General features: G+C 45.1%; 1 protein-coding gene across 1 annotated transcript in view; it reads right to left on the reverse strand.

The window, feature by feature from the left end:
• DDX31 (DEAD-box helicase 31) overlaps positions 1-25,787 on the reverse strand; it is a 44,841-nt gene that overhangs the window by 15,125 nt on the left and 3,929 nt on the right. Inside the window, exons 8-17 of the mRNA XM_066201014.1 lie at positions 25,203-25,244; positions 24,376-24,440; positions 23,460-23,579; positions 23,085-23,191; positions 22,131-22,366; positions 21,608-21,784; positions 19,117-19,176; positions 13,162-13,212; positions 11,043-11,182; positions 5,554-5,635 (exon numbers count right to left, since the gene is read on the reverse strand). Of these exons, the coding sequence (XP_066057111.1) occupies positions 5,554-5,635; positions 11,043-11,182; positions 13,162-13,212; positions 19,117-19,176; positions 21,608-21,784; positions 22,131-22,366; positions 23,085-23,191; positions 23,460-23,579; positions 24,376-24,440; positions 25,203-25,244 (1,080 nt within the window). The remainder of the gene's footprint in view (positions 1-5,553; positions 5,636-11,042; positions 11,183-13,161; positions 13,213-19,116; positions 19,177-21,607; positions 21,785-22,130; positions 22,367-23,084; positions 23,192-23,459; positions 23,580-24,375; positions 24,441-25,202; positions 25,245-25,787) is intronic.

The following is a 25,787-nucleotide window of genomic DNA, read 5'->3' on the forward strand; positions in this document are numbered from 1 at the left end:
CTCTAGAGTAGGACAAGCCCCTTGCACCAAAGGCACGACAGAATAAACTTCCTCAGGCCAAAAGGGCAATTTTGTGTTCCAGCTTTCCTGGGATCAGACTGTGGGATGCAGCTCAGGAAATGGAAAACAGCATTCCTGGGACCAAGCTGTTACTGGGAGGGGAAGAGAGGCTCTCTCCCTCTCCGAGGGATCCAGGCAGAGAAAGGAAATGTGGACTAGAAAACAAGTGAAATTTTTGATGGAAAGCTGACAGCAAAGTGCAAAGCCAAGCATCCATGGATGTGCACCACTCCCAGAAAAGGGCCACAGTTCTCCAGTGTGACTCAGACAGGAACCAGCATCCAAGTGTGACAGTGCCAGATCCAAGGCAGCAACTTGATACTGGTCAGACCCCTCATCCAAGCAGGGCTGACTGAATACCAACATCCAGCTCCTGGGATTCTGCAGGAGGCCTGTGCCAAGGCAGCAATCCTGTTGTTCTTCTCTGGCAGATCTGCATGCTAATGCTGTAAACCCCTCTTTCCCCTGCCCTGCTGTCAGTGCAGAGGAGCCACAACCCACTGACACCACAAACAAACCCTAGGGACTGTGGGGGCTGCCAGCACCTGACACTACATGCTCTCCTGTCCCAGATGTGCCACTCTGCACCCAACAGCAAAAGTGCCAAGAGACAGAACTCCAATGTAGCTTAAATGCCCTGCACTGTGGCCTCTCTGAAACCCAAGATCTCACAACTTCCAGCCACTGGGTAATTCCTCAACGAAGCAAACACACTTGGGGCTGGAGCTCCTGCCCTCTCACTGCCTGGACTGACTGTCCACCTGCATCTCCAAAGACAGCCTGGCTATTCTAACACATGAATTCTCCCAGATTTCTGGTCTCTGCTGTCTCCCAATCCCCTCAAGAAAGGCTCACGACCCATCTCACAGAATCACAGCATCATTTAGGTCACAAAAGACCTCCAAGATCATCAACTCCAAACTTGGACTGATCATCACTTTGTCAACCAAACCATGGCACTGAGTGCCATGTCCAGTTTTTCCTGACCACCTCCAGGGATAGGGCCTCCACCACCTTCCCGGGCAGCCCATTCCAATGCTTGACCACCCTTGCAGTGAAGAAACTCTTCCTGATGTTCCACCTGAACCTTTCCCGGCACAGCTTGAGGCTGTGTCCTCTCCTCCTGCCCTGGGAGCAGATCCTGACCCACACCTGGCTGCACCCTCCTGTTTGTGAGCTGCCTTCCCTGAACCTCCTTTTCTCCAGGCTCAGCCACCCCAGTTCCCTCAGCTGCTCCTCACATAATTCACTCTCTGAATTTACTCTTTGCTGCCCTTCTCTGGACACTCCTTTCACAGGTGCCTTTGACTTCAGGTGTGCCCTGAAGCTCAGACTGTCCCCAGTTCAGTTCAGGGGTTCAGTGACCCCCTGAAGAGGAGCTGAAGAGGCCGCTCCTTGTTGTCACTACCAAGTTTCCACCGACGTGAAACACAAAACTTTCTGGCCCCGCCTGCTCCTCCTGGCCCCCAGCACTTTCCTTTTGTTAAGCCTCCTGGCAGCACCAAGTGTCACCTTCCCAGCGCTTTTTAATATGAATGTGAAATTAGTGAGGTTTGCCCTTTCCCCTGGCGGACAGAATCCTCTGTTATTAAAAAGTAAAGCACTTTAATAATGAAAACTTTTTCTCTTTTTCCTGTGTTTTAACTGTTTAAAATTAATGAGAAGGGCATAACGGTTGTCAAAGCGATATTGAAAGCTGGGTAGCCAGGACCGAATAAGCACGAAAATCCCTCCAGAGTGTTAAATAAACAGTGCTTCAGCCCCCTCTGAATCCCTGTGTTGGTTATTGTATACATTCTGTAACAGCACTCAGAATAGATCTGAGCACCGGGGAGGCAGAAAGGTTTCAGAATTCCAATAAAGGCCTCAAATTAAAGACAGCCTGGTGCGAATTCCAGGAGAAAATTAAAGAGACCTCAAGCTTAAGTGACAGGTGACTTGCTTCTGTGTCACAACTGTCAGGGGATTTAGTGATAATATGGCAATATATTACAAAGGACTTTTCTTATTCCCCCCTTTAGGTTTCAAAATGCGGCATCTCTTCTTCCTGGTGCTGGGGGAAAATAAAAAAAAAAAAGTAACACAAAAATGAGGGATAAAAAAAACTCGGTGCATAATTTTCAAAGTGTGAGGTCAGTGCAAGAGATATAAATAAAAAAAAAGCAAATGGCAGGAAACATAATGTCCTCGGGAAACAGCTTCTCCCCTCCTATCTCCACCTTGTCTTTTATCCCCTTCAGACCCTTGAGACAGATCTCATTTTAAAATTGCACCCTAATGGGCATGAAAAAAACCCCTGTGTTTGATTCCTGTCTTCCAGGGAGGTTCATCTAAAAAACAACAAAAAAAAATCCCCACCCCAGTAATAATAATAATAAAAAAAGAAATCTAAATTTAAAACTGACTCAGAGGCAAACTGTGAAAATAAAACCTGCCCATGACTGAGTGTCTGGACAGATCAAATAAATCAGTGCTTCTGGAAGGGCACAGAAGCCATTCCCTGTGCTTTACTCACACAGGCAAGCTTTAATCCTGGTTTGGATGAGCAGGACAATTAATTTGAGACCTTCCCCATTTTTCCAAGACCCCAAAGATAAAAGCCTACCCATCTAAATTTGTTCCCTCTGTAAAAAAAAGTAGCACTGTTGCTATCACGGAGAAACAGTGGCATAGGAGAACTTCTGCCTTGTGATTCCTTAAAAGCCTGTTCTGGCAGATCCCAAACCACTGGCATAATGACTGTGGACAGTAACAATATTAATAAGCAAAAAGAAGAAATGCCTGAGAAAACAGTCAGGGTGCAACGTTATTTAACATTGTTTGAGACATCAGGGGAACTCCCAAAAATGCCAACTCCAGGAGGAAAAGGTACATGGATTTCTGTCAGAAGAAGGAAACTTCCAGTGATAAAGATGGCAGGTTTTAGGTTTGAGAGGTTGGGATAAGTACTGAAAACTTCTGATTTCATTAAGAGAACATGATAAAAAAAAAAAAAAATTGAAACACAGTAAGACTAGACTGAGGTAGAAAAGTTCATTCTTAAAACAGGAAAAAAAAAGAAAGATGGGGAAAACCCACCAAAAGGCCTGTCTGTAACATCTCCTGCTTCCATTATACTTCAAAACAAAATGAAGGATTTTGTTTTAATAACAACTTTTTACTAACCTCCACACACCTTCTCTAGAACTCACCAAGTCCCCCTTGCCCCCCTCCATAAAAGTTGAAAGATCAAATTTATTCTCTTTGTAGGCAGGTGAACATTCACACGCCCAGACATAGCCACATATATATTTCATATACCTAAATATAAAATATACATTTTACAGGCACTTCAGCTTGCTCCCTGGCTGCACACAGAAGCCCAAAAAATACATGTTCCAACGTGGTACTTATAATGGACTTGAGTTGAGGCAATGAGAACTGAAGAGCATCATAATGAGGTTGCTGTGTGCAGGACTATAATATATACATGACTCAGAGCATGGAGAGCTGAGAGCAGAGCTGAGCCTCCCTCCAATGGCAACGTCCCAGACGGATCAGCTGCAGCTCCTCCTGACACCTCCTCAGTCCCTCTCTGTCCCCACTGCACTCCCAGCTTATTGTACTGTCCATGTGGCAAATTTAGGGGATTGAATAGAGATTAACCCTCCTGAAAACTTGGGGAATGCCCCTGCAGCTTCTGAGCTGACCACTCAGAGCCTCCATGGCAATATAAAACATGGAGCGAACAAACAGAACTATAAAACATGGAGCTAACAAAACACAACAAGTCCTTGATTGCATTTATATATTTTTCAAGAAATTCCTGAAGGAGTCTGTTTCATATTGACAGAACTGCTGTAATTCCATCCCAAATAAATGATACAGATTTTTTCCCATGAAGAGAAACTCTATTCTTAAATCCCAATTCTTTCAGATTGAAAGAATAAAAACTGGTTGTTCTGTATTTCTAAGTTCCTGCAAGAGATTAAAACCATCCCACAAGCACAGTGGATGGATCTCAGCTCCAGTGAAGTCAACAGCAAAATCCCACTCGCTTTGATGTCAGAGGGAAAAGAGGAATTTAATCCCACCTTTGAGAGCAAAAGGAACCAAGTCCTTCTGTGCAAGTTCCTGCATGGCAGGGCCTGCCCAGCAGCACTGCTCAAACCAGCTACTGCTCCTTTCAAAGAGGGGCTGGGTTTAGAGCTTTTTGGAAAGAAAGGAAGAAAGCCAAAAGAAATCTATTTTAAAAATTCTGTGCTTAAATGTGTAGAGCATTTGACAATTTGGAAGCATGGTAGAAAATACCAAACTGATCAGTTTTGGTAGCCAACAGGTTTGGTTAGGTTTTTGTTGCTAAAAAGGCATTTTCTCCTGCCACTTCCCAAAACTTAAATTGTAATTTCCTGGAACAAAACATGTTTTCTTTTTTGCCCACTTCTGATGAAATAACATTTATTCCCACATGTGGAACAGCAAATACTCTGTCCCATGTCAGTAACAAATTTAAAGTCTAATTTCTGCATAAATGGAATTATTGAAAAAGTCTTCAAAGGAAATCTGAAGTTACTCCCTCTATAAGCACATTTGGGACAAAAGTATTTATACATGGAATTATTTAAAATAATTTCTGCACTGACAAAGCACAACTGAACTTTGTTACGATGATATCCTAGGCACGATCCAGACACTTAAAACACAAGCATTACAGGCTGATTTCAGCCAAAAACAGTGGTGGGAGAGAGCTTTAAACAGAGCTGCATCTCAGCTGAGCTCAGATCTGGCTGTGTGTGAGGTGCAGGAACACTGAACATCTTTCACAGGCTGATGTTTACCAGGAACACCACGGCTCGCACCAGAACAAGGCGCCTCAGACACGGGGTAACAAAAGCACGGGCAGGCAAAACAGCAACAAGAGGGGAAAAAAAAGAGTGTGTGCTGCATCATGCTTGACACATTCTTGACTTCCATTCAAAATGCAGGTTCTTGCAGGATTTAATTTGCCAGAGCGCAGCAACGCCCGAGACATCAATTGCAAATGAGTGAATTCTGTGAATTAGCAACTTGAAGGCAGACCCAAGGCTTGCCCAAGTCAATAAAAAGGTGCCTGTCAACCAGGGGAGCTTTGTTTTAGGCTCCAAGTAAATGCAGATGATAAAAACCCCGATGTAACACATCACCAAATGCATTTTCCTCATTTCTTCAGAGAAGTTTAGAGCCATTTGTTATCTCCAACAGCATTTTAGTGCAGAAAACACAGGAAAAACAGAAACACAGAGCTTTTGCATCCAGAAACTTTCCCTGCCTGTTACAAAGATATTTGCTGAAGAGTTAGCAAGCAACTGCTTTCTGGGAAAAACAAAAGAGTGAAAAATTGTGATATGAGGTAGTTCTAAAATTATTTACACTGCCTGACATCATGGATGTAAAGACAGACACTAAGGCAGGAACTCTTGTGATGTTGAACTGAAGTGAAAACTGGAGCAATCCCAAAGCAGCAGAATAACTCACCTTGCTTCCTGGTCTGTGCAACTTGAAGCGATCATCTTTCATCAGGCTGGCTAATACCTTCTCCATCTTCAGCTCTGAAACACTGGAGCAACAAAGACAAAAATTTACTGTTTCTCCTACTCTGAAACACAGCTTGGAACGAGCCACAGACTGCTCATGGAGAGCACAACGATTGAGATTCACAGTTCAACTTGAGAATTTATTCCTGAAATACAGGAGGTCTTAGCTCAGACACTCCCTCATCACCCCTGAAAGTGGAACTACTGTAAAATCCAAACCCCTGCTTTCAGTGGCACAGAGACGCAGTTTCACCCACAATTTCTGTCACTGTTTTAAGTTACCAACACACACACTCCAATTCTAGCAGAGCACCAAAATAACTGAGGGTGGACTTTCCATTCACTGAAAGTCTCCTTGGCTCTCAACCAAGAGGTACTGATTAAAGAAATAAATTGGATTACACTTCCACTATTTTCAAAATTTTTCTTTCCTTGCACTGAGAAGCATCAGGACAATTGGGAAGCACCTGGTTACTCTTTTCATCAAAGGAAACTCAAGACAGAGCTGCAGCAGCTCAAAACATTAATGCTCCTTGGAAATTTGTTTTGTAATTATAAAGAATAAGATCTGAAACTTTCACCTTGAACCCAGGGGTTGTCCAACATTTCTTTTTCCACTCAATGCCATGGGGAGAAACAGAAGGTTGGTTGTGAAACTGTGAGAAAGAGACTGACTGAGGCACCCAGAGGCTGGAAACACCTGCTCCACTTCGTTTGCTACTCCTGCCACATCCTGTCTCCTTCAGTTCAGCTTCCAGAGTCTCTGAAAGGAGACACAGTGCTCAACCCTCACTCAAAGGATGATACTTCCATGTTTACACACATCTGCTTCCACCCATGTTAGTGACCAGGCTCACAAAACCAAATAGCTAAAGCTAAAGATACAGCTCCTTCCTCTCACAGTGATTCAAACTCAGAGGATAACAACAAAAGCCCGAGGAACTTTTCCTATCAGCCAATTCTCCTGCAGCTTCCTTCCCTCTGGTCACATCATCACTCTTGCTTTCCCACAGGATCCTACATGATTCCAACTCCTTGCTACCTCGCTCAGGTCAAAGTTCAGAGGCACATCCCAATGGACAAACTCACTCTGCAATTCATTTCTTGCCTCAAAAGCCACCTCTGACACCAGACACACAGCTTGATTTCCTTCCCTGCTCTGAGAACTCACCTCCCCTCTTCATCTGAAGTGCAAAGCCAAAGCCCAGCCCATTAGAGACTCCACAGCACTTTTTTTTTTTAAATGCAGGAGACTCAGTCAGCTGTCCTAGCCAGGCTTCACACTGGGCATTTATTTTCATTCTGTCGACTCACATTCCTCCTGTAGGCTCAACCAGATGATTTATTCTCCAGTTCTGCTTTCAAGACACTGCTGGGTCCCGCTATGGCCCAGATATGGAAATGCTTACAAACCTGCTTCATTTTCAAGTGAGCAGTCCTGCTTAAAGGTGCATTTACAGGAGACTAGAAATTCTTTGTCCTCCTTAACGCTGTCTTAAGGGGCACACACACCCCAGGTGACAGCACAGGAACAGCTGTGCAGCTCCAGGCCATTAATATTACAGCTGCATCCAAACTGGGTCCCATTTCCAAGGGAATTACTCAGATCATAAAAGCTGATGTCTGTGGGCCCAAATTTTCTGTAATGGGCAAAGGTCATGTCTAGAAAAGAAGCCAAGGAGTTCACTTGGGATTAAACCAATCTAAGGAAGAGAGAAATCTTTGGGGTCCAACAGTTCTCAGACTCCTGAATCTCAGCTGGTCAGAAAGCTGCCTGTGGTTTCTGAAAGGAAGCATTGCTGGTATTCTTCAATTTGTGAAGTACAGAAAGAAATTATAACAGGAAGAGTATCTTCTTTTCACTCCAAGCTCTCTAACACCTGGCTAGCAGGAATGGATGAATCTCTGCCACAGTGTGTGACAGGATACTGTGATCCTTACCTGCTCCCCATCCTTCCCAGTTAAAGCAAACAAATACCTTTACTTTTGTAACCTGCCTTTCCAACCTCAGCCAACTCAGCATAAGGAGAGGAGAAGGTACAGAGGAACAGCCATCCAGCCTGGAGGGGATGGGCCAGAGTGGCCATCAGACACCCTACAAGGGAGAGCAGCCCCTCCACGTGCAGCTGGGCCACCCCATGCACAGATTCCTTCACAGAGGCTGCAGAGAAAGGCGGGGGAGCGATGGGGGAGAAAGGGAAATGGAGCATAAAACGACAACCGAGGGTTTCTCTGTTTGGTTTTGAAAAGTCTAACAGCAAATTAAAACATAAATGGCAACCACTTAAGCAAGAGGAAAGCAGACCTCCCCCTTTCCCCCTGCAAAGGTTGCTTTGACAGGGCTATGAATGAAAATGTCAAACCTTTGACATTGATTTGTCGGAGTTGTCACCCCCTCTCGGGTCCTCCCCTCGCCTGGCTTGTCGCCAGCAACAGATCCCTGAACTGGGTTCACAGCAGGGAGCAGGAGAGGGAGCTGGGAGGGGGGAACAGCACAACCCCAGAGCAGGGAGGGAAACAACTCGTGCCTTCACGGTGATGCCTCTGCCTTTATAAATTAGTTAGGCCGCCGTTAGCAGATAAAGAAATTATCTGATAGCTGTCGAGGCAGGCGCTGTGAGATTGCAGCTGAAGGGACTAGAAGAGACATAAAGGGAAAAAAAAAAGTGAACCTCACATTTCTTCTGTTTGTTGCCTCCTCCCTTTGAAGGGAAATCTGTTAGTTGTGCTTGGAGCTGAGACAGAACATTTTGGAGTCTAAACTTCTTCTTTTTTTTTTTTTTTAATACAAAAAGCAAAGAGGGAATGTAGAGAAAACATGAGCGTTCACGTGCCTGCACATCCACATTTACAGCTGGGCAGAGCAGCCACAACTTCCAGCCACACAAAGCCCAAACAGAAAGTTGCAGAGAGAGGAGGCAGCTCTGCTGAGCCCCAACAGGAATTACTGATCTCAGCAGAGCCAAAGTGAGATCGTTTTGGCAAAGGCTAAAGCTGCTTTTCCACACTGGAAGCCAAGGAGAGGCTTCAGGTACCGGTGAAAATTAATTGCGAGCGATTTCCAATTTCAAAGGCAGTCATCTCTAATTCCGAAGTGGATTTTCATCCAGGAACAAAGCCACGTCTGCTCTCATTACTTCCGACTCTCAACATTCCTGGACTTACTCCCATGCATGCTGGGGTGGGTGGAGGGGTTTAGGAAAAAACTCTGGGTCAGATCCTCATTCCCTGTAAACCAGCAGAGCGCTGCTCATTTACACCAGCTGAAGGCTGCGGGGACACATCTCACGCTTTGTCTTCTTCAGAATACATATTTTATGAAGTATTTACATTTCAATAAACCCAGCGGGAATTTCATTTAAAAAAGGAAAAAAAAAAAACCCAAACAAAAAAACCCCCAACAAATTAAAATAAAAGATTCACAACGCACACTCACCCTCGACAAAAACCCGAGAGGTTTAAAAATTAAGCTAAGAATGGGGGGCCAAAAAAGCAAACTCCAGTAACTTGTGCAGACCAAGTCAAAAGCTACAAAGACTTAGGGTAAAGGAACAGAAATGAGCAGTGCAAAGAGGCTGGGTGACAGTCCAACACACGCTGTCTTTCGCCCTCGCACTGAATTAAATTGTCAGGATTATCACCATAATGCTCTGTTTATGAAGGGTAACGGCAATTTGTGCTGATGGCACTTGCTGCCTTGAGCTTCAAGCTGCCTTCCTGCATCTTCTCAGTAATTCATCAGCTCCCTGCTCTGTCCTGGTGCCCCTTCTCCTCATCCATGAGGGAAGAGAGGAGAGGCTGGATTGCCCCCGTGCCCATCAGGCATTTGCTGCCTTCCCTCTGAGGATGGGGGTCAAGGAAGGTAAATTACACTCCTTTCTGGCAAGTCCTTCATCTGCAGAACATAAAACAAACAAACAAAACAAGAAAAGGCAATCCCCAGAGTTGTCTGGCTCTGAACAGCGAAGGAAAAATAAATTCACGCGAACCTCCCCCTCACATAAATTCAGAGTCTTCAAGATTCCTGAAGACCATGGCCAGCTCAACAACAGGTCTCCTTAGCAGATGTAATTACCAGCCTGAGTGACACTTCTCTAAACTTGTTAAAAAACAATAACATTGGATAAAAGCATTAGCATTTAAAATAAAAAGGAAGGAAATTTCCCTCTCCTTCCTCTAACACTACCAAAATATTATAAAATAGAAAAATAGAACTTTCTACTTGGAGTTAAAAATTCACAATTATGTGGGATTTCACCTTTAAATGTCAGTGCTGTTTGTTACATGAAAAAAAACCCTGTCAGCTTAGCCTTCCATGTCTTGCTGGTGTCTGCTTAATAGATAGTTACCTGGGATGATGGATGGCTCTTTGTTAGACCACTAAATGGCTCACAGCCTAGAATAAGCCTGTATTTACTGCCAACATTTGTTTGTTTCAAGGATGCAAAACCAAATTCGATTCCAAGCAGCTCCACCCGACAGAAACACGAGAAATAAAAGGGAACTAATTTGTGCATGAGTTTACAGGGCTCCATCAACACTGCTACAACACTGAAGGGACTCTGCTGATGTTCTCAAATGCTGAGAGACAGCAGAGCAGGGAGCAAGGGGAGGCACAAACACCCAGCTGGCTGCTGAGGAGGCTGGGGATCCTGCCTAGCAATGCTGAGCAGCCAGTTGTGGGTTTTCTCCACAAAAGGACCATTTTGCAAGCAGAGCTGGACTAAAATCTCATCATGTGTCAGCCATCAGGTACCTGACTGCACACTGGGCTGGTCCTTACCCAGCCTGGCTTGCTCTCCTTGTTGCTACTCCCAAGTCCAAGCCACAGCCAGGTAAGAGGAGCATTCCCAGGCTTGGAAGCACACCCCACTTTGGGTCTGCAGAGTCTATCCTCCCTTTTTGCCTTCCAGGACCACACTGGGCTCTCACCACTTGCCAAATCCTCTCCTATTCCTATCACAAGCTACTTAAACAACACATCTTGGTCAACTAACTGCAGATATGACCAAGAGCTCCCCAGCAGTTTTTCCCTTGGATCTCTCCCGAAGGGCCAGCACAGTCTCTGACAACAGGGTGCCACACAGGCAGAGGGCCAGGCAGCATGTGACAGGCTCGTCTGACTCGTGATCTGCACACAGTCACGACTTGAACCCAGAGCCAGAGAGAAAACAATGCAGTGCAAAGGATCTCCGACTATGGTCTCCTCCCTGCCCCTCACCACACACACTCACTCACACACAGCCTGTCAGGCTGATGATTTTCACACACTTCCCTCTTCCTCCTTTTGCTAGTCTGGGGCCAGGCCCGGATCACGAGAATTAATAAATCCTTATTAAAAACCTGCACGAGGCACAGTCCCGCTGCAAGTGCCACGGAAGGTTAATTAGTGAGGATGAGCTGAAACTTTTGCTCGCGTTTCTGACTCACTTAATCTTGTGAGAAGCCAGCAAGCTGACATATCCTGCCTCCGAAGGCGCCAGCACGAGCAGGCTGCTCCCGCGGCAGCCGATGCGCGCCGTCCTCCCGATCCGGTGGATGTATTCCGCAGGTGAAGCCGGAGCGTTGTACTTCAGGAAAAAGGGGTGGGGGGGAAAAGAGGAATTAACAGGATGTTAATTATCAACCAGGCACCCAGCCTGCTCAGCTGGAACAAAAGGCACACACCCCACATGCTGCACGTCCCGAGGAATTGGGCTGTTTGTAACATGCCTCATCCCCGGAACCGTCACTCAGCCCCTCGGCTGCAGCAGTTTTTTGACATGTGAATGTGACACGTTGGCCAACTTTCAGATAATAGGAGGCTTTCCCCATCTCAGTGTGTCTCTCTGCCTTTTACATTTTATTTCTTTACAGAAAGCTGTTAGATTCCGCTAAAGAAAAATCAAATCTAATCAAATCTCACACCAAAGAGAGTCCAGGACTGCCCACATGGAGCAGGGAGATGCCTGCTCTGCATTTGGGAGAAAAACCACAAAATAAAAAAACTACTGATGCCAATTTCAAGTTGGGCTAAATTGCTTTGATTGAATTAAAGCAAATCATAGCTGGATACAGGGTAGAATAAATCTAAGAGGGAAGACAGAGTGCTTTCAGCAGTCTATGATACAGCTAGCAACTGTCTTCTCCTGTCCAACTACCAGGCACCATGAAAATGTTCCTTAAAGACCCTCCAAATATAGCACTGCCTCTCATTTACTTCACTGGGAATCAAAACTGCCCAGCCATTTGCAAGATCTGATAAAGGGTGACACGCTTCCCTCCCTTTAACCTCCCCCTATTCTTTCCCCCCCTTCCTCTCTTTCCTGGAAAAAATGAACAAGCACAGAGATACTGCTCAGAAATGAGCCCTCAGCAGTTTAACTGGAAAAAACCCAACAACCAAAGCCCACTCTAGTGTTTATACCTGTGCCCTCTGGCAAAGTTTCTACTGGCTAGAGGTGTGAGTAAGATGCTGTGAGCAATCTAATTGCTCCCTGCAGGTCCTTGCTCTTGGACACAGCTCTCAGGACAGCTGAGATTTCGCCTTCTGGACACACAGAAGTCTCCCAGGGCTTTAGGTAATTTGCACTGCGTTCTAACACTGGCAACTATATCTTTGGTTAAATTATATTAATATACAGATCTGGGAATTAAAGACTTCACTTCCACAGCCTTCTCCGACTAGCTGGCTGCTACAGAATCATTCTTTTTTTAAAAAAACCACAAAAATCAAATCAAATTTGTTACCTGAAGGGATGAGGTAGAAATTAAAAAGCTTTGTTGAGGCTCTGTGCCCTGTTCCTTTCACCCAGGTGTCGCTTGATACATGTGAATCTCTGGATCAGTTTTTCCTCTATTCAACTAACCTTTTTTTAATTATAAATCTTTTATAGAAATGAAATCTGTCTCATGCTCTCAGCCTCCTCTTTGAAACGACAGGCTGCTATTTTTAAGGTTCAATCCATCTTCCTTTGTTTCTATTTTTTTTTTTCCCTAGGACGATATTTCTGTCAACAGCAAGGCAGCAGTGTGGGGTTTTGTTGGGCTTGTTTTTTTCAGGGAAAATCTAAACCATGCAGTTCTACTGGAAGCTGGATGCCTGCAGCTACTCAGCCCCAACCCAGCCAAGCTTCACTCAAAACACTCAGGTCACTGCACTGACACTACTGGGCTACTCAAAGTTTAACATTAGGAATGCACTTAAACTCCTCCTGGAACTGCCTCCCCAGCAAGCTCAGGAAAACAGGAACAGAACTGCAAGGGATGGCCAGGACTTCACAAAATTTGGCTTCCTGGGTGGGGAAATGGAGGGTGCTTCATCTCCAGCCAGGAGAAACTCTGGTAACACCAGAGTTATTAAAGAGAAAAATAGACCAAGGCTATCGTAGCAATGCTTTATCCTGGCAAAACCCAGAGTCCCAGTCCTGCAGTCGGGAACTTGAAGGTCTCCCACACTTGTAGGCATCAGCACCAAGAGCAGCAAACTGCAGGAAAGTTCTGGACTGAGAAGGGATTTCATCTGAGCAAGGCTGCACTTAACACACACAGACACAGAGAGCAAACCCACCTGCACGATCCAGGTCACTTGAGGCAGGTCCAGTCCCCGTGCTGCTACATCCTTTAAAATTAAGAAGGAAATCACTTCAGTAAAAATCCTTTGGAGGTATCAACAGAGTGAGGAGTCTTCTGGGATGGCAACTATGTCTGAAGGCAACTGGCTATGTAAGTAGGAATTTTACGTGTCTAATCTGGGGAGAGATGGACTGAAGGTCAGAAATAACATTGAGGGTTTTAAATGCAAGGATTGTTAGCAGACTAATGCAACAAAAAATGATCCACTACTATGACCCAAAGCCTGGAGGATACAAACACCTATTGCAGGATGGTGATGTTGAATTGCAGCATTTTGTAATTATATCTGAGAGAATCCACTGTGTAAATGGTAGTGATGCCTTTGGTTCTTCAGTTTGCTTCACTGATGAAAACAGATCTGCTCATGGGCACCTACTGCCCAAACACAGAGAGGCAGAATTAAATCTCTGAAAGGCAGCACTAGTTCTGAGCACACCTTCCTCCACAGCAAATCTAAGTACTAAAACCAGGCTGCTTATGATGAAAAGGGAAAAAAAAAATAAAGGCCAATGGTCTGGCCTTGGGTGTAATGTCCAAAGGTACACTGACCTCTCCCTACAAATAATTAGTTGTTTCCTAGGTGATGGTCTGAAGTTGAGGAGCAGATGACTTGCAGGTCATCTGGCCCAAAAAAATAAAAGGCCAATAAACAATTTAGGAGAATCTGCAGGAAGCTGGAGCACAGCTCAAGGAGAGGGGACTTCAGCTATGCCTTAGATTTGCACCAGTCTGGCTTTGATTTGGAGAAACAAAACACAGCCCCGAAGAAAAGAGTCTGAAGCTGCTGTCAAGGTGTTATTTGATGTGCCAGCCGGTGAAAAAACCCATCAACTTGGAGAAGGACTTGATTGAGACCCTCTAGTTATTCACAGCCAGCACAGATCCAAAAACATACCCCTTTGGAGAGAAACGAGAGTTTAAATACTATCCAAAACAGAGAGTGCAAACACATTTCAATCTCCCTTCTTGATTTTCTGTTCATTAGTAATGTCCTCACATACTCCTTGGATTTCACATTCACCAGGCGCAATAGCAGAGCAGGTGTGCAGATTTAACTCTGTTAGGAAATGTTTTGCAACACATGTATCTTTTAGCTAGTTGCAAAATAGAATATATTAAGGACGTAAGCAGGAGCTTAATGTACTAAAAATGTGTCAGCCACCCACTGAAGTGTTTTCATGCAACTCCCACACACGTTAAAAGAATGGGAAGCTGATGTTTTGGCAGCAAAGGCCTTCCCATAAACACCAACCAGGCTGTTCTGTGGCTCCAACTGCAGTAAAAGAGGAGACACTTTCCACAGCGCCCACTCCGAAATAATGCACACTCGCGCTCCAACACGCTCATTAAGGAGTGACTTGTTCCCAGAGTCAGAATGAACAGATGTACAAAAAGCCATTTAAAGGAGGTTGGAGGAAATAAATCAAGGGAAGTCGGGAAGCGTGTACAGCAGTTACCAGGATAACAAGACTATAAACTCTGCAGCACGATCAGACGGGAGCGCTGACGGCTGATTCCGAGCTGGCTGGCTCTGTTCTTCCACGCTGACAAGGCTTTGGTCTTTTCCCTTACTGTGCTCCTCCTCACACCCAGGAGCTGAGGGAAGGCTGTCTGAGGAGAGGGCTCCGACCTTGGGACAGGGCAGTTTCCCCAAAATAAACCAACAGCCAAGACACCCCTGTGGTCTGGAGCACCTCTAACATGAGAAGGAGTGGACGGCACGGGCAGGAGCCATCCCTCTCATCCATCCAGATTCTTTCCCTACTCTTCCAAGATAATTTTCTCAACATCTCAGCTTGGAAAATCACTGCCACAGTCAGCATCTTCACGTGCATTTGCCCAAGCTGAAAAGGTTCACCAAAAGCCTCATAAATAGCCAGGGAGAACATTTTAGGAGAAGGCTTTCTCCCATCACCAGCCTTGCATTCATGATCGCTTTCACAGTGCCACCAACTCCCCCCGGTCCTTACTGACACACAGCAGCAGCTACTCTCCTGGGGCTTCCCTTGGCTCTCTTTCACAAGTCTCTTGGGATTTACTGGTAATTGGAGTGTTTTGCAAACTCTCAAAGATTCCTCAGTACCAGTCCACCTGTGTCTCCTTGAGCTCCTTTTCCTCAAAGACCCTGGTAGAGAGCAGTAAGGTAGGACTAGGGAAAAAAATCTGAGTTGATTTGCTTTCCTCAGCTGGCACAGCCCATGAGTTTCAACTTCTCAGAATTTCAGAAAAATATTCAAGGGTCACCTTTCCAGGAGAGAGAACGCAGCTCAAACAACAGCCATCCAGTTTTACATTTATTCCACACACAGAAGCACTAACCTGCTGTTTCAAGAAGCCCAAGAGATTTTCGATGTACCACTCTCCCCTCTTTTCAACTGCCTCAGATGGCACTGCCCCTTCCATGTGTGACCTCACACCACCATTCCTTAATTACAGGGACATCAAGGATGTGACACCTCGGCAGGTCACTGCTGCCTCCTTTTCATGGGCAATGGAAGGGCCAATTCTTCACTGGCCATCTCATGGGAGCAAAAAAACCCCCAAAACGTACACCAGTACAATTTTAAAGAAAGCCCAGATGTCAAGCAAACACGGTAACCTGAAGCCTAAACCACGTTCCTGCCCTGATCCCAACTGCAAGGCACACAAAGGCACAGGGCCAAGGAACAATCCACCTGAGGGATGCCAGAAAGGCTGAAATTTCTGCTTTGAACAATTCATGTGACCAACCTGCACTTGTGGTTGGGGGTACAGGGGTGGGTCCAAGAGAATGGGATACAAAGAATGGGTGCCAGGGAATGGGGTACAGAGAATGGGGTACAGGGGGTGCGTGCCAGGGAAGGGAGGGCAAAAAGGCCACACCAAAAGCGACTCCTGTCACTGCACAAGATCAGAACCAACAGGGCCACAGAAGTTTTGTAAGGGCCTTGGTTAGCTCAGTCCCTCTCACACAATCTAATTAGGGCAAAGGAAATTGCTAAAGTTGCTTTTGAAAGACACTCAATGGTGAGGTCTTGAAGGCCCTGAGCTTGACAATTGGCTGCCTACATGAGGCCTAGAAGTACAGATGGAAGGCAGCTTGCTCAGGTGCCAGGCTGTCAGTTGGATTAAAATGACTCATTTATTTACCAAAGAACCTCACAAAGTGCTTTAGCTAACAGGCAGAGAGGGCCTAACGGCTCTCCAAGCTGGGGAAGAAGCTCTCGCGCCTTCCCGGCCTGCCAAAAGTCATTACTGCCGAGTGTGGAAAGCCATCAGCAGGGTAGAGACCCCCGTCGGCAGGGTGACAGATTGGGCTGCGTAATCAGAGGAGGAAGGGGAGAGCACAGAAGCTGTCAGAGGCGAAAGCTCTTGGCTGGGGCCGCCAGAAAACTGGCAAGATGAGTTAGCGTGACTGAGTAAACAGCAAACAATCTCCAAATGATCTTTCCTCCCTCCCTGGAAGAGATGAACTTGTTTAAAAGGCACATCCCAAAGGAAGCCGCAAAGAACTTCCAGTGAAGGAGAGAGAAATAAATCTGGATGAGACCCTCTGAGATACATGGCCCTTCTTTATTTTCTTGTCTGCCAGTTTATACTGTCTGGCAAAAATATTTTATGGGCTATATTAATATACATATGACATAGAGCAAATTAATAAAAGGAACAGCAGGTCCCATTGCTTACTAGAGCGGAAAGATGGGTGGAGAACATGGCATAAGGGACAAGGGAAGGACGGCAACATTATTTGTGTTGCTCTTTTCTGAGCCAGGTTTCAAAATTTTGTGGGCACAAAACATGATTTTGCACTGAAAAGAACAGAACCACCTTTGTACAGAATTTTTTTTTTTTTTTTCTGATATTGAGTGTCAGAAAAAGCAATGCCCTTAGAGGCAGGAGGTGGTCACAGAGCCTGGCTGCCCTTTGGACATCTGCGTTGGGGAGGCACCTGTAATGTGGGACTGGTGCAAAGTGTATCTCTATATTAAGGTGTCCATATGGTCCCCATTACTGTGGTAACAGGCCACCTCCTGCTTTCAATGCATTTGTCCTCCCAACATCTCTGTAAGATGGAACTGTGCTACTTTCCCCATTTTACAGATGGGGAGTTGAAGCACAGGGAGATTTTGGACTCAGACACGCAGCTCACTGTGCTTAACGTGCTGACCATGTGCCAGCTGAGCCAGAGTCACCGTCACCGGCAGGAGCTGCATCCCTGCCTTGCAGGAAATGCAAAGTGGCTTAGATTGAAGAGGAGGGTTACAATAAATGCGTTACCTTACACCACCCTCTTCATGGCAATCCAGGTTACTCCACATTATCTCTCATTTATGACCATAACCTCCTGTTTGTGACAGGTCAGGAGCAAACCCACAACTATTGCTGCTCAACTGACATGTGGCTACTGCCCTTGTCACCCCAATTCCACGTCCACCTGCACAGTCTGTGGCATGGCAGGAAATCAAACCACATCTCCAGTGTCTCAAGAGGGGAATCCCATCCACTGAGATTTCTTTATCCAAATTCTTCCTACCTTTTCAACAGCTGCACATTTCCTGACAGATTTTTCCTGTCACAGGCTGCATTCTCCCTTCAAGACTTCTCACCCAGGAACTGATAGCCTACTGGTTGCAACAGTTTTGCTTTCTCTTTGTCTAAAACGGAACATTTACCATCTTTGCAAACCTATTAAATTGGAATTTCAAAACCAAGATAGGTACCTGACATTTCTCAGTTATAGGATAACAAAGTTTAGCTATTAATTTTTCAGAATTTATTGAACACTTTTTATCTTCAAAACAATCTACACCACTGAAAGATTTAAGCTCTACTCTCCTCCCTAGTTCTGACACTCAAGTATTACCTCTGTATACAAGGAAACCAAATTACAGCTCCACTTATGCACTGCAAGGACACATTTTGACCTTGATCAAATCACTGAAAGGTTGTACACACAAAGCAGGACCAGAAGGTAACAAGTAGAATTTTACAGGTGACATAAGATATAATTTGGCAATGCTAAATCAAAAACTCCTTTATACATGGCACTCCTAGTTTGAACTGTGGGCAGAAAAAAGAGAAAATTCAGCCCCCCACACTCTGAAAAAATTGCAACTGGTTTCCTTTAAGAATAACGTGCAGCAAGAACAGGAGTCATTTCAGAGCTGGAGAGGGTTTCTCAGCTCTAATTACTCCCGATCGCTGTAATTTACAGGTTTGCAGTGGGTAGAAATCGCCAAGATTCACACGTTTTCAGATCAACAGCTGCCACTATTAGAGAGCAAATCGTGCAGCCTTCTGCACCACTGCAGCAGCCTGTGGCCCTGGCAGGTCAGGAGCAGAGAGGCCAAGGTGCCACCACAACCCAAGGGTGCCAGCAAATTTCAGCAGAGGACAAGAATTTCACCCTCAGCACCCTTGAAGGGCACAAGGCGAAGAGAGCAGCAGAGCTTCTCCTTCTCTGGTTGGGTTCCCCTTTCCACCTCTGCAGGTGGTTGTTTTTAACCTTGGGGTAGTTATTAAGATGGGAAATACCACATTCCATCCAATTTTCCTGGTGGTTCCGGGGCACACTACAAATCAGGATTGCATTCTACTGGCTGCATGTAGGGGGCAAGGTTCCAGCTTCAAAGGAACAGATTTTTCAAGACGTAAGGCCATGCAAAATACTTGGTGGTCTCTAATATCAGACATACATTCTTCCTCTAAATGGTAACTCAGCAGATGATCATATTAATAGTTTGCAAAGAAGCCCCCAGTCCTTACAGAACATGTGAGATGCAGAAAAAGGAGATGACTTTCCTCAAGGTCAGACAGTGAGCTGGAATTAGAGCTCAATGCCAATTCCTCTGGTTACCCTTAGGGATCAGACAGGCCCATTAGTCCTGCAAAAGGACTCCAGGTTACTCACAGTGCAAAGCAAGATGCCATTCTTGGATTTTAGGAACTCCTGGAAGACCTCTGTCCTTTCCTAGAAGATTGAAAAGGGAGAATTAAATGACTGCTTATGCATTTTTAAATTGAACACAAAGCAAATTAGCTAAGGTAACAATTTACTGTCTTGTTCACTAGATCATGTACAAATTCAAAAGCAAAGGAACTGGCCTCATGAGTGCCAGTCAGACTCTTCCTGCAAATGGAAAAATCTGTGGCACACAGGTGTGGTCCCAGGTAGGAAGGCAGTGCCTGGGGGATGCATTTGGGCAAATCAGAGCAGCCAACACCTCCACAGTTTGCACAGAAGCACAGCCTGTGTGTGCCAGAAAACAAGAACTGCTTTACATGGAGAGGGGATCCACAAAGGATTAGGCAGCACCAACAGAAGCACTGGCACACTTTATGGGCAAGACAGGCTTTTGTGGAAACAAGCAAAGCTGGACATGTTCACTGCTGTCTGTCCAGTGCCACGATGGGCAGGATAAGCCCATTTTGTTGACACAGTGATATAATCACATCACAAGAGATCAGCCTCATCATGTGCCCAATGGGGCATGCACACAGCCACTGCTCTGACTCTGGAATTACCGAGTGTCAGGGATGCTCAGCTGCACAATGAACTGCTCTGGGACAAGGCTTCAAAGTAACAGGGCAGGAGAGATGGCCAGAAATCCCTGCCCAAGGGGAAAGGAGGCACCCTCCCATGCCTTTCCCTTGTACTGGCAAAGGCCACCATTGGGGTTGGTGACACTGGGACTGAGGCTGTTCCTTCCACCAGGGACAGAGGCAGGTGCTCCCCAGCCTTGCCCCATCTCTGCTCTGCACCACCACAACTCCTGCAGCCCCCCCCTCCTCACACGAGCTCAGGCCCACGGGCAGGGCCATCCACAGCTCCCAGATCCCAAATTACCTCGCCAGCAGTCTTTGAGCCATTGAAGGGAACTGCAGGAACCCAGCACAGTCCCTCAGCTCCCTTCAAAAGCCTCCTGCTTTGTCAGTCCCCAAACCTTCCCAAGCACATTCCAGTTATTTTAACTAACAGCTCTGGGGGGTGTTTTTTATCTTGATGAAAGCCACAAAAACTGACTCCAGAACTCACAATACATCACGATATTTGCTACCTCTGAGCACCAATAACCAAAGTTCTCAGCATAACTTGGTCTTCACTTGCCAGTATCACCTCTGCACTTACAGTCCCCTTTTCTGCTCGCCTTCCAAAATATCCTTGTTTCCATGTTCCAAGCCTTTCCCTGGAGTTCTGGCTAGGCACTAAGTGAATGTCCTGTTAGGCTGATGATAGAGAAGAAACCTTACACACTTGACTCCCAGCTAGAGGTGCTGTTCTAGAAAAGAAGGGAAACTTGGGCCTTGCTGACACACTGAACCCTCTGCTGACAAAAATTAAAGAAGAGAGCACGCTGTATCTTGTTGACAATGACAGCAGCCGTGCTCAGCAGTACCATATGGGATCCACAATTTAGCTCCATTAATGCTCTTAATTTGAAGACATCAAGCACTAATTACACACTGGGTACTAAAAAGGCAAAACCCTTCCCCTGGTGCCAGCTACTTAGTGGTGTTCTGTTGGCTTAACAGCTGGTCAGGGTAGAGTTGGGCCAGACCAGGCCTGCTCACTTGCTCAGGCAGGCAGGTTGAGGAAAGGCCAGACTGCAGGGACAGCAAAGCACATGTTTCTGGTCTCCACAGGATGGGAATGAGTGAGAAAAACAATGGCTCTTCACCTCTTGCTTCATCAGAAGAGCTCTATTCATTTACCATCTCTGCTGTGCAGCTCAGAGCAGGGTGGCAGCTCCCTCCATCAAGGAGCAGGATCTGGGCCTGAACTTCCAAGGGAGGTCTCTCAGCTATTGAGAGAAACTCTGCAGTGACAGTTCATCTCACACTCTCCCCCTGGCCTCTCAGCCCTCTGTAGCAAGGTTCAACTTCTCCACTCAGGCCTATCTGGCTAAAACCTAAACCTATTTTGGGGTAATCACTGTTACAATGCTACTATTCCATCCCAGGGAAAACAGCAGTCTGTCAAGACAGTGCTCTTCAAAACCAAAACCAAACTGCTCCAGCCTCATTTAATGGGGGCAACTTATTAGGTAGTAATGTTTTGGGGCCTGGATGAGGTTTTCCTTTGGCATTAAAAGTCTGTCTTGACTGCATGAGGGAGGAGCACAAAGACATAAATGTGCACCCACTGGGAAGAGAGAAGGGCTGCTCTGCCTGCTGAAGTAACACATTTGCCTCTTCAGGTGTGTTTTTCAGATACAGCTACCGAGGTACTTTTCAGAAATGGGACAATATCCTTATTCTCATTAGCAGATGGAAGACTGAGGCCCCTAGAGGTGAAATGACTCTCTGTCCTCTCTTCTGCCCTCCTCCCCAAAATAGCCACATAATAAATCAAAGGGAATAAGAAATAAAACTGCGGATCCTGACATTCTGAGAGTGCTTACTTCCTGTTCCATGTCGCCGTGCAGACGTAGAAACCGTAAGCTCCCAGAGGAGAGGGATGAATGTCCAGCTTGCTCTGACTCTGACCCTCCTGAAAGAACCTTTACAAGGAGCTCGTGGTAGAATTCCACTTGTTCACAGCTGGAGAAAAAGATGATCATCTTGTGGTGCTTTTCAAACTGCGAGAAGAACAAGAGAATTGCACATGACCACTTCCAAAGGCCTCTCCCAATTCCCCGATCATGAAAAGATCCAGGTGGTTTACACTTCTGGAGATATAATTATCTGAGAAAGGATTACAGAGTCTGACACCAAACAGTGAACCCACAACAGAAGAATGAGTACACGCTGCACAGGGATCTCTCTGCCAGCATGAAAGACACAACAGCACCTCAGTCCTCTTGTGGTTCAAGATGCACTTCAAAGGCCTGGATCTAATCCATGCTATCCTCGACAGAGGAACAGATAAAGGAATTGGAAAGGGCAAAGGGCTACTCAGTAATATAAATGCAAACAGAGTCTCACCTTGCATTTCTGCAGGATAAAAGCTGCTAACGTGACAAGCCTCAGTTTGCTGGGGACCATCATGACATACTGCTGGAGTGTCTCTGGAACAGCAAAGTTCTCCTGCTCCATGCAGTTCAGTGAACTGCTGGCTTCCCTATCTGTTTGTGATGCTGCTTCAGGCACCTTCTGGATTTCATCTGCTATGGAAATGCTGACGGGGTCATTGAGGCTGATATCGGCCAGGCGTGTCACTCCTGAACCACAGGAAATGAGAAAGTGAGGCCCAGTCTGGGCTGGGATGATGCACCCACAGAAAAAACCAACTATCACAATTCCAGCGAAAAGGAGTGGAGGGCAAGAAGCCAGTGAGCCTCCCTCAGACACCGACAGAACCCCCTCACAAACCTCAGCCTTTTTAGGGCTTACCAGGTTTAGCTGCTGTGGACTCCACCAGAACCTTGATAAGACACTACTGCAGCTGACTGTGCTATTTTACAGTACATAAATGTCTTTATGGACAGATTGCATTTGGCATGCCTGCTTTAAAATGTGTGTGGAAAAACCCCAGCAGATCTTCACTCTGTAGAGTGCAGGAGGCCTGGTTCAGTTCTTGCCTCAGCAGCTGACTGCTTGTGTGGTACAGAGCAAAGCACACAGCAGCTCTCTTGCCATTTGCTTTTTGCCTTAATTCTGCATTTGTAAAGCAAACAAATGAACTTTCAGGCTCATGGTGACTTCGCTATGGAATCTGGGAGATACACGTGAATTTCATGGAAGTACATACACTGACAGAAATCCCAGTAATGAAGGAAGTGCCATAAGCCAAAGAAATTAACAGAAATTAACAGGAAATTAAATCCACTCCTGTAAAGGGTTTCAGACTGGGCTGTAATAGAGGCAGACTCGACCAACTATTCTGCAGTTGCCTGTGCATTATTCAGCTACAAGAGCCCCCATCTGTCCATAACCCACCTTCGGTGAGGGTGGCTGAGAGCAGCACATTCTGACGTGTCTCTCTCTCAGCATTTAAAGCATTGAGAATCACAGCCACATCCTTCTCAAAACCCAGGTCCAGGATCCTACAGAAACAGCAGAGATGGTTAAAGGTGCTGTAGGAAGGAGAAAGTCTTAATACTGCATGACATCTTTGCAATGAATAATTGTCCAACGTTCTGTCCAAAGTGGGTATTTCGTCCTAATCCCAGACATCTGGTGTTTGGCTGAGGCCACTGAGCATGAATGGATTAAGATCACACAACTCTCTCTCATACTTTTTAATATTTAGTGAATTATGATGCAAGAGGGTATTGTAATAATTTTCCGTATCTGAACACTTGGAAGTTTTACCTGTCTGCTTCATCGATAATCAGCCACTGAGTGCGACGGAAATGAATACATTCCGTGGACTTGATGTGATCAACCAGGCGGCCCGGAGTGGAAATGAGGATATTTATCCCTTTCCGTAATCTGGGCAGATTTAAAAACAAAAAATAAAACTCAGGTAAGAGAAAAAAAAAAACACCAACCCCATGCAGGTTAGCATGGAATAGGACCCAGAGTGAGGAACTGGAACCTACAGAGGGAAAAAGTGCCACATTAAAATCAGGGAATAGCACTTTCTCACTGATAAAAACTGATTTTTTTTTTCCCAGCTAAAATTTATCCTTGATCATCACTGATACTCTGATACTCAGAGGCACACTCAGTGCTAAGGACAGGGTGGAAAGAAATATTAATAATACTAAAAAAAAAAAAAAATCTAACACACCCCAGCTAGGTTTTCTTTTCTAATTGAGTACTTGTTTTACTGCCAAGAGTAAACTTCTTTTTGTGTATGCTTATATAGAGAGAAATGAAAATTCCATTTTGGATTACCAGCTTACAATTCAATTCTTGAAAAGGGGAAAGAAAGGGATTTTTAACACCAGGAAATCTCTTCTCCAGAAAGCAATTTCCCCCATAACAAATACAGCTGGTGGTAAGCAAATACAGGTGTTTGTCAGGAAAGGGAACAAAAAAACTGACACAAGAAATCATCTTCTCAGAAGGCTCGTCAACATTTTAGAAATAAGAGTCAACTGGGGGAAGTGAATGTTTCCTGCTGACCCAGCCACTGTGCCTGTGTAAGATCCAGGGGATCACAGCTTGAACCAAGCTCACCATCCTCCTTCCCAGTAAGGAAAACACTCTGAAGAAGAGTAGCAGATAACGAGTCTGTAGAGCAGAAGGACCCAAAATACAATTTAAGAAGTTGTTTTCCTACCTGGCTTTTTCTGATTTTCTCTTTTCTCCCCCCATTAGCACTCCAGGCACAATCCAGGTAAATGGCTACAGAAAAGAAAACCAAGACCAGCAATGATTCTTCTTAATAACAAGACAAAGCCTAATCAAAAAATGATGTTTCTTGGCAAAAAGAGAGAGGATGGGGCTGACAGCAGCGTGCATGTGATGTGATCACAGCTCCAGCACTAAAAAAAGACTAGTCTCTTTTTAAGACTTATAAATTTATAAGACTTATAAATAATGAGGAAGTAGCCTATTATTCCAAGGAAAATGAAGAGGGGCTGGAAATATGGATCAGACAAATGAATGATTTAAACACCTTCTAGCCCAATGGTAAGACAGTCTGCCTCAATTACAAGGAAAGCACTAACATTTAATGATTTTAAAAGCCTTCTCATTTCTCCAGTCATTCAGCTGGCAAAGCAGCTCCCCAAGTCCTGCTCCCCATCCGAAACCCATCTGTCCAGTATTAGTTTCAGTAAAACGGTCCTTGTCACCACGAGAGTTTCCATTCATAACTCAGCCTGAGACAATGAAAGGTATTTCTACAAACAAATGGCTGTGAAAACCAACTATGCTTGTTGATCAGCACATGTGCAACTAGGGTGCCATAATTAATCACTTAATTGCTCATGTAATAATTTAAAACATGCCACAGGGAAATCACACACTTAAACACATTTATCTTTAAGGACCATGCATCTTGCCAGGTGCTGGATTTCCTTAAACCTCCAGCTGAATTCACAGGAACTGAAGTAGTTTAGCTCCTTACAGGAATAAGAACAACACAGAGCATTGAATTCTTACCTTAAGTAGTTTCTGGATTGTATCAAAACTTTGGAGTGCAAGCTGTGGAAATCAACAGAAGAAAATGAGCTCTGACAAAGTCCCTCTGGAATAAAAAGCTGGATTACAAATTCCTATGGTTCAAAAATCTGTAAATTAATCTTGTTATGTATATCAGAATTCCAAATGCATCCTTAGTTTTTTTCTTTTAGAAGCTGCTTATTAATTTTTTCTCTTGAACAATCTCTCTTTTATTGTATTTTAACTTGTTCAAAAACCTCTCTACTGGCCCAGCTCCATGAGCCAGCTCTCAGGACAAGAGACACTTCTGCTGGCTTCTGTGAATGCCCTGGGGAGAAAACAAGCTACAGGCACAGACTTTGCTCCAGAGGAAGAATAAAAGGGAAAATTATGGAAATTCTGGGAAAAAAAACCCACCATGAAAAGGAAACATGTAAGTCAATTCTCTTCTGGCAGCCCCCACTGTTCCTCACCTGACCCATGGAGTGATTGTGTCACTGGATCTTTCTATCTCTGCATTTCTTTTCTCAAGGAAGGCTATTGCATCCATTACAAAGTAATACCAATTGTAATCTCAAATTATCT

Source organism: Chamaea fasciata, unplaced genomic scaffold (assembly GCF_029207755.1).
Source record: "Chamaea fasciata isolate MVZ Bird 193981 ecotype frontalis unplaced genomic scaffold, bChaFas1.0.hap1 SCAF_20, whole genome shotgun sequence".
In the NCBI taxonomy this organism is placed as follows: Eukaryota; Metazoa; Chordata; class Aves; order Passeriformes; family Sylviidae; genus Chamaea; species Chamaea fasciata.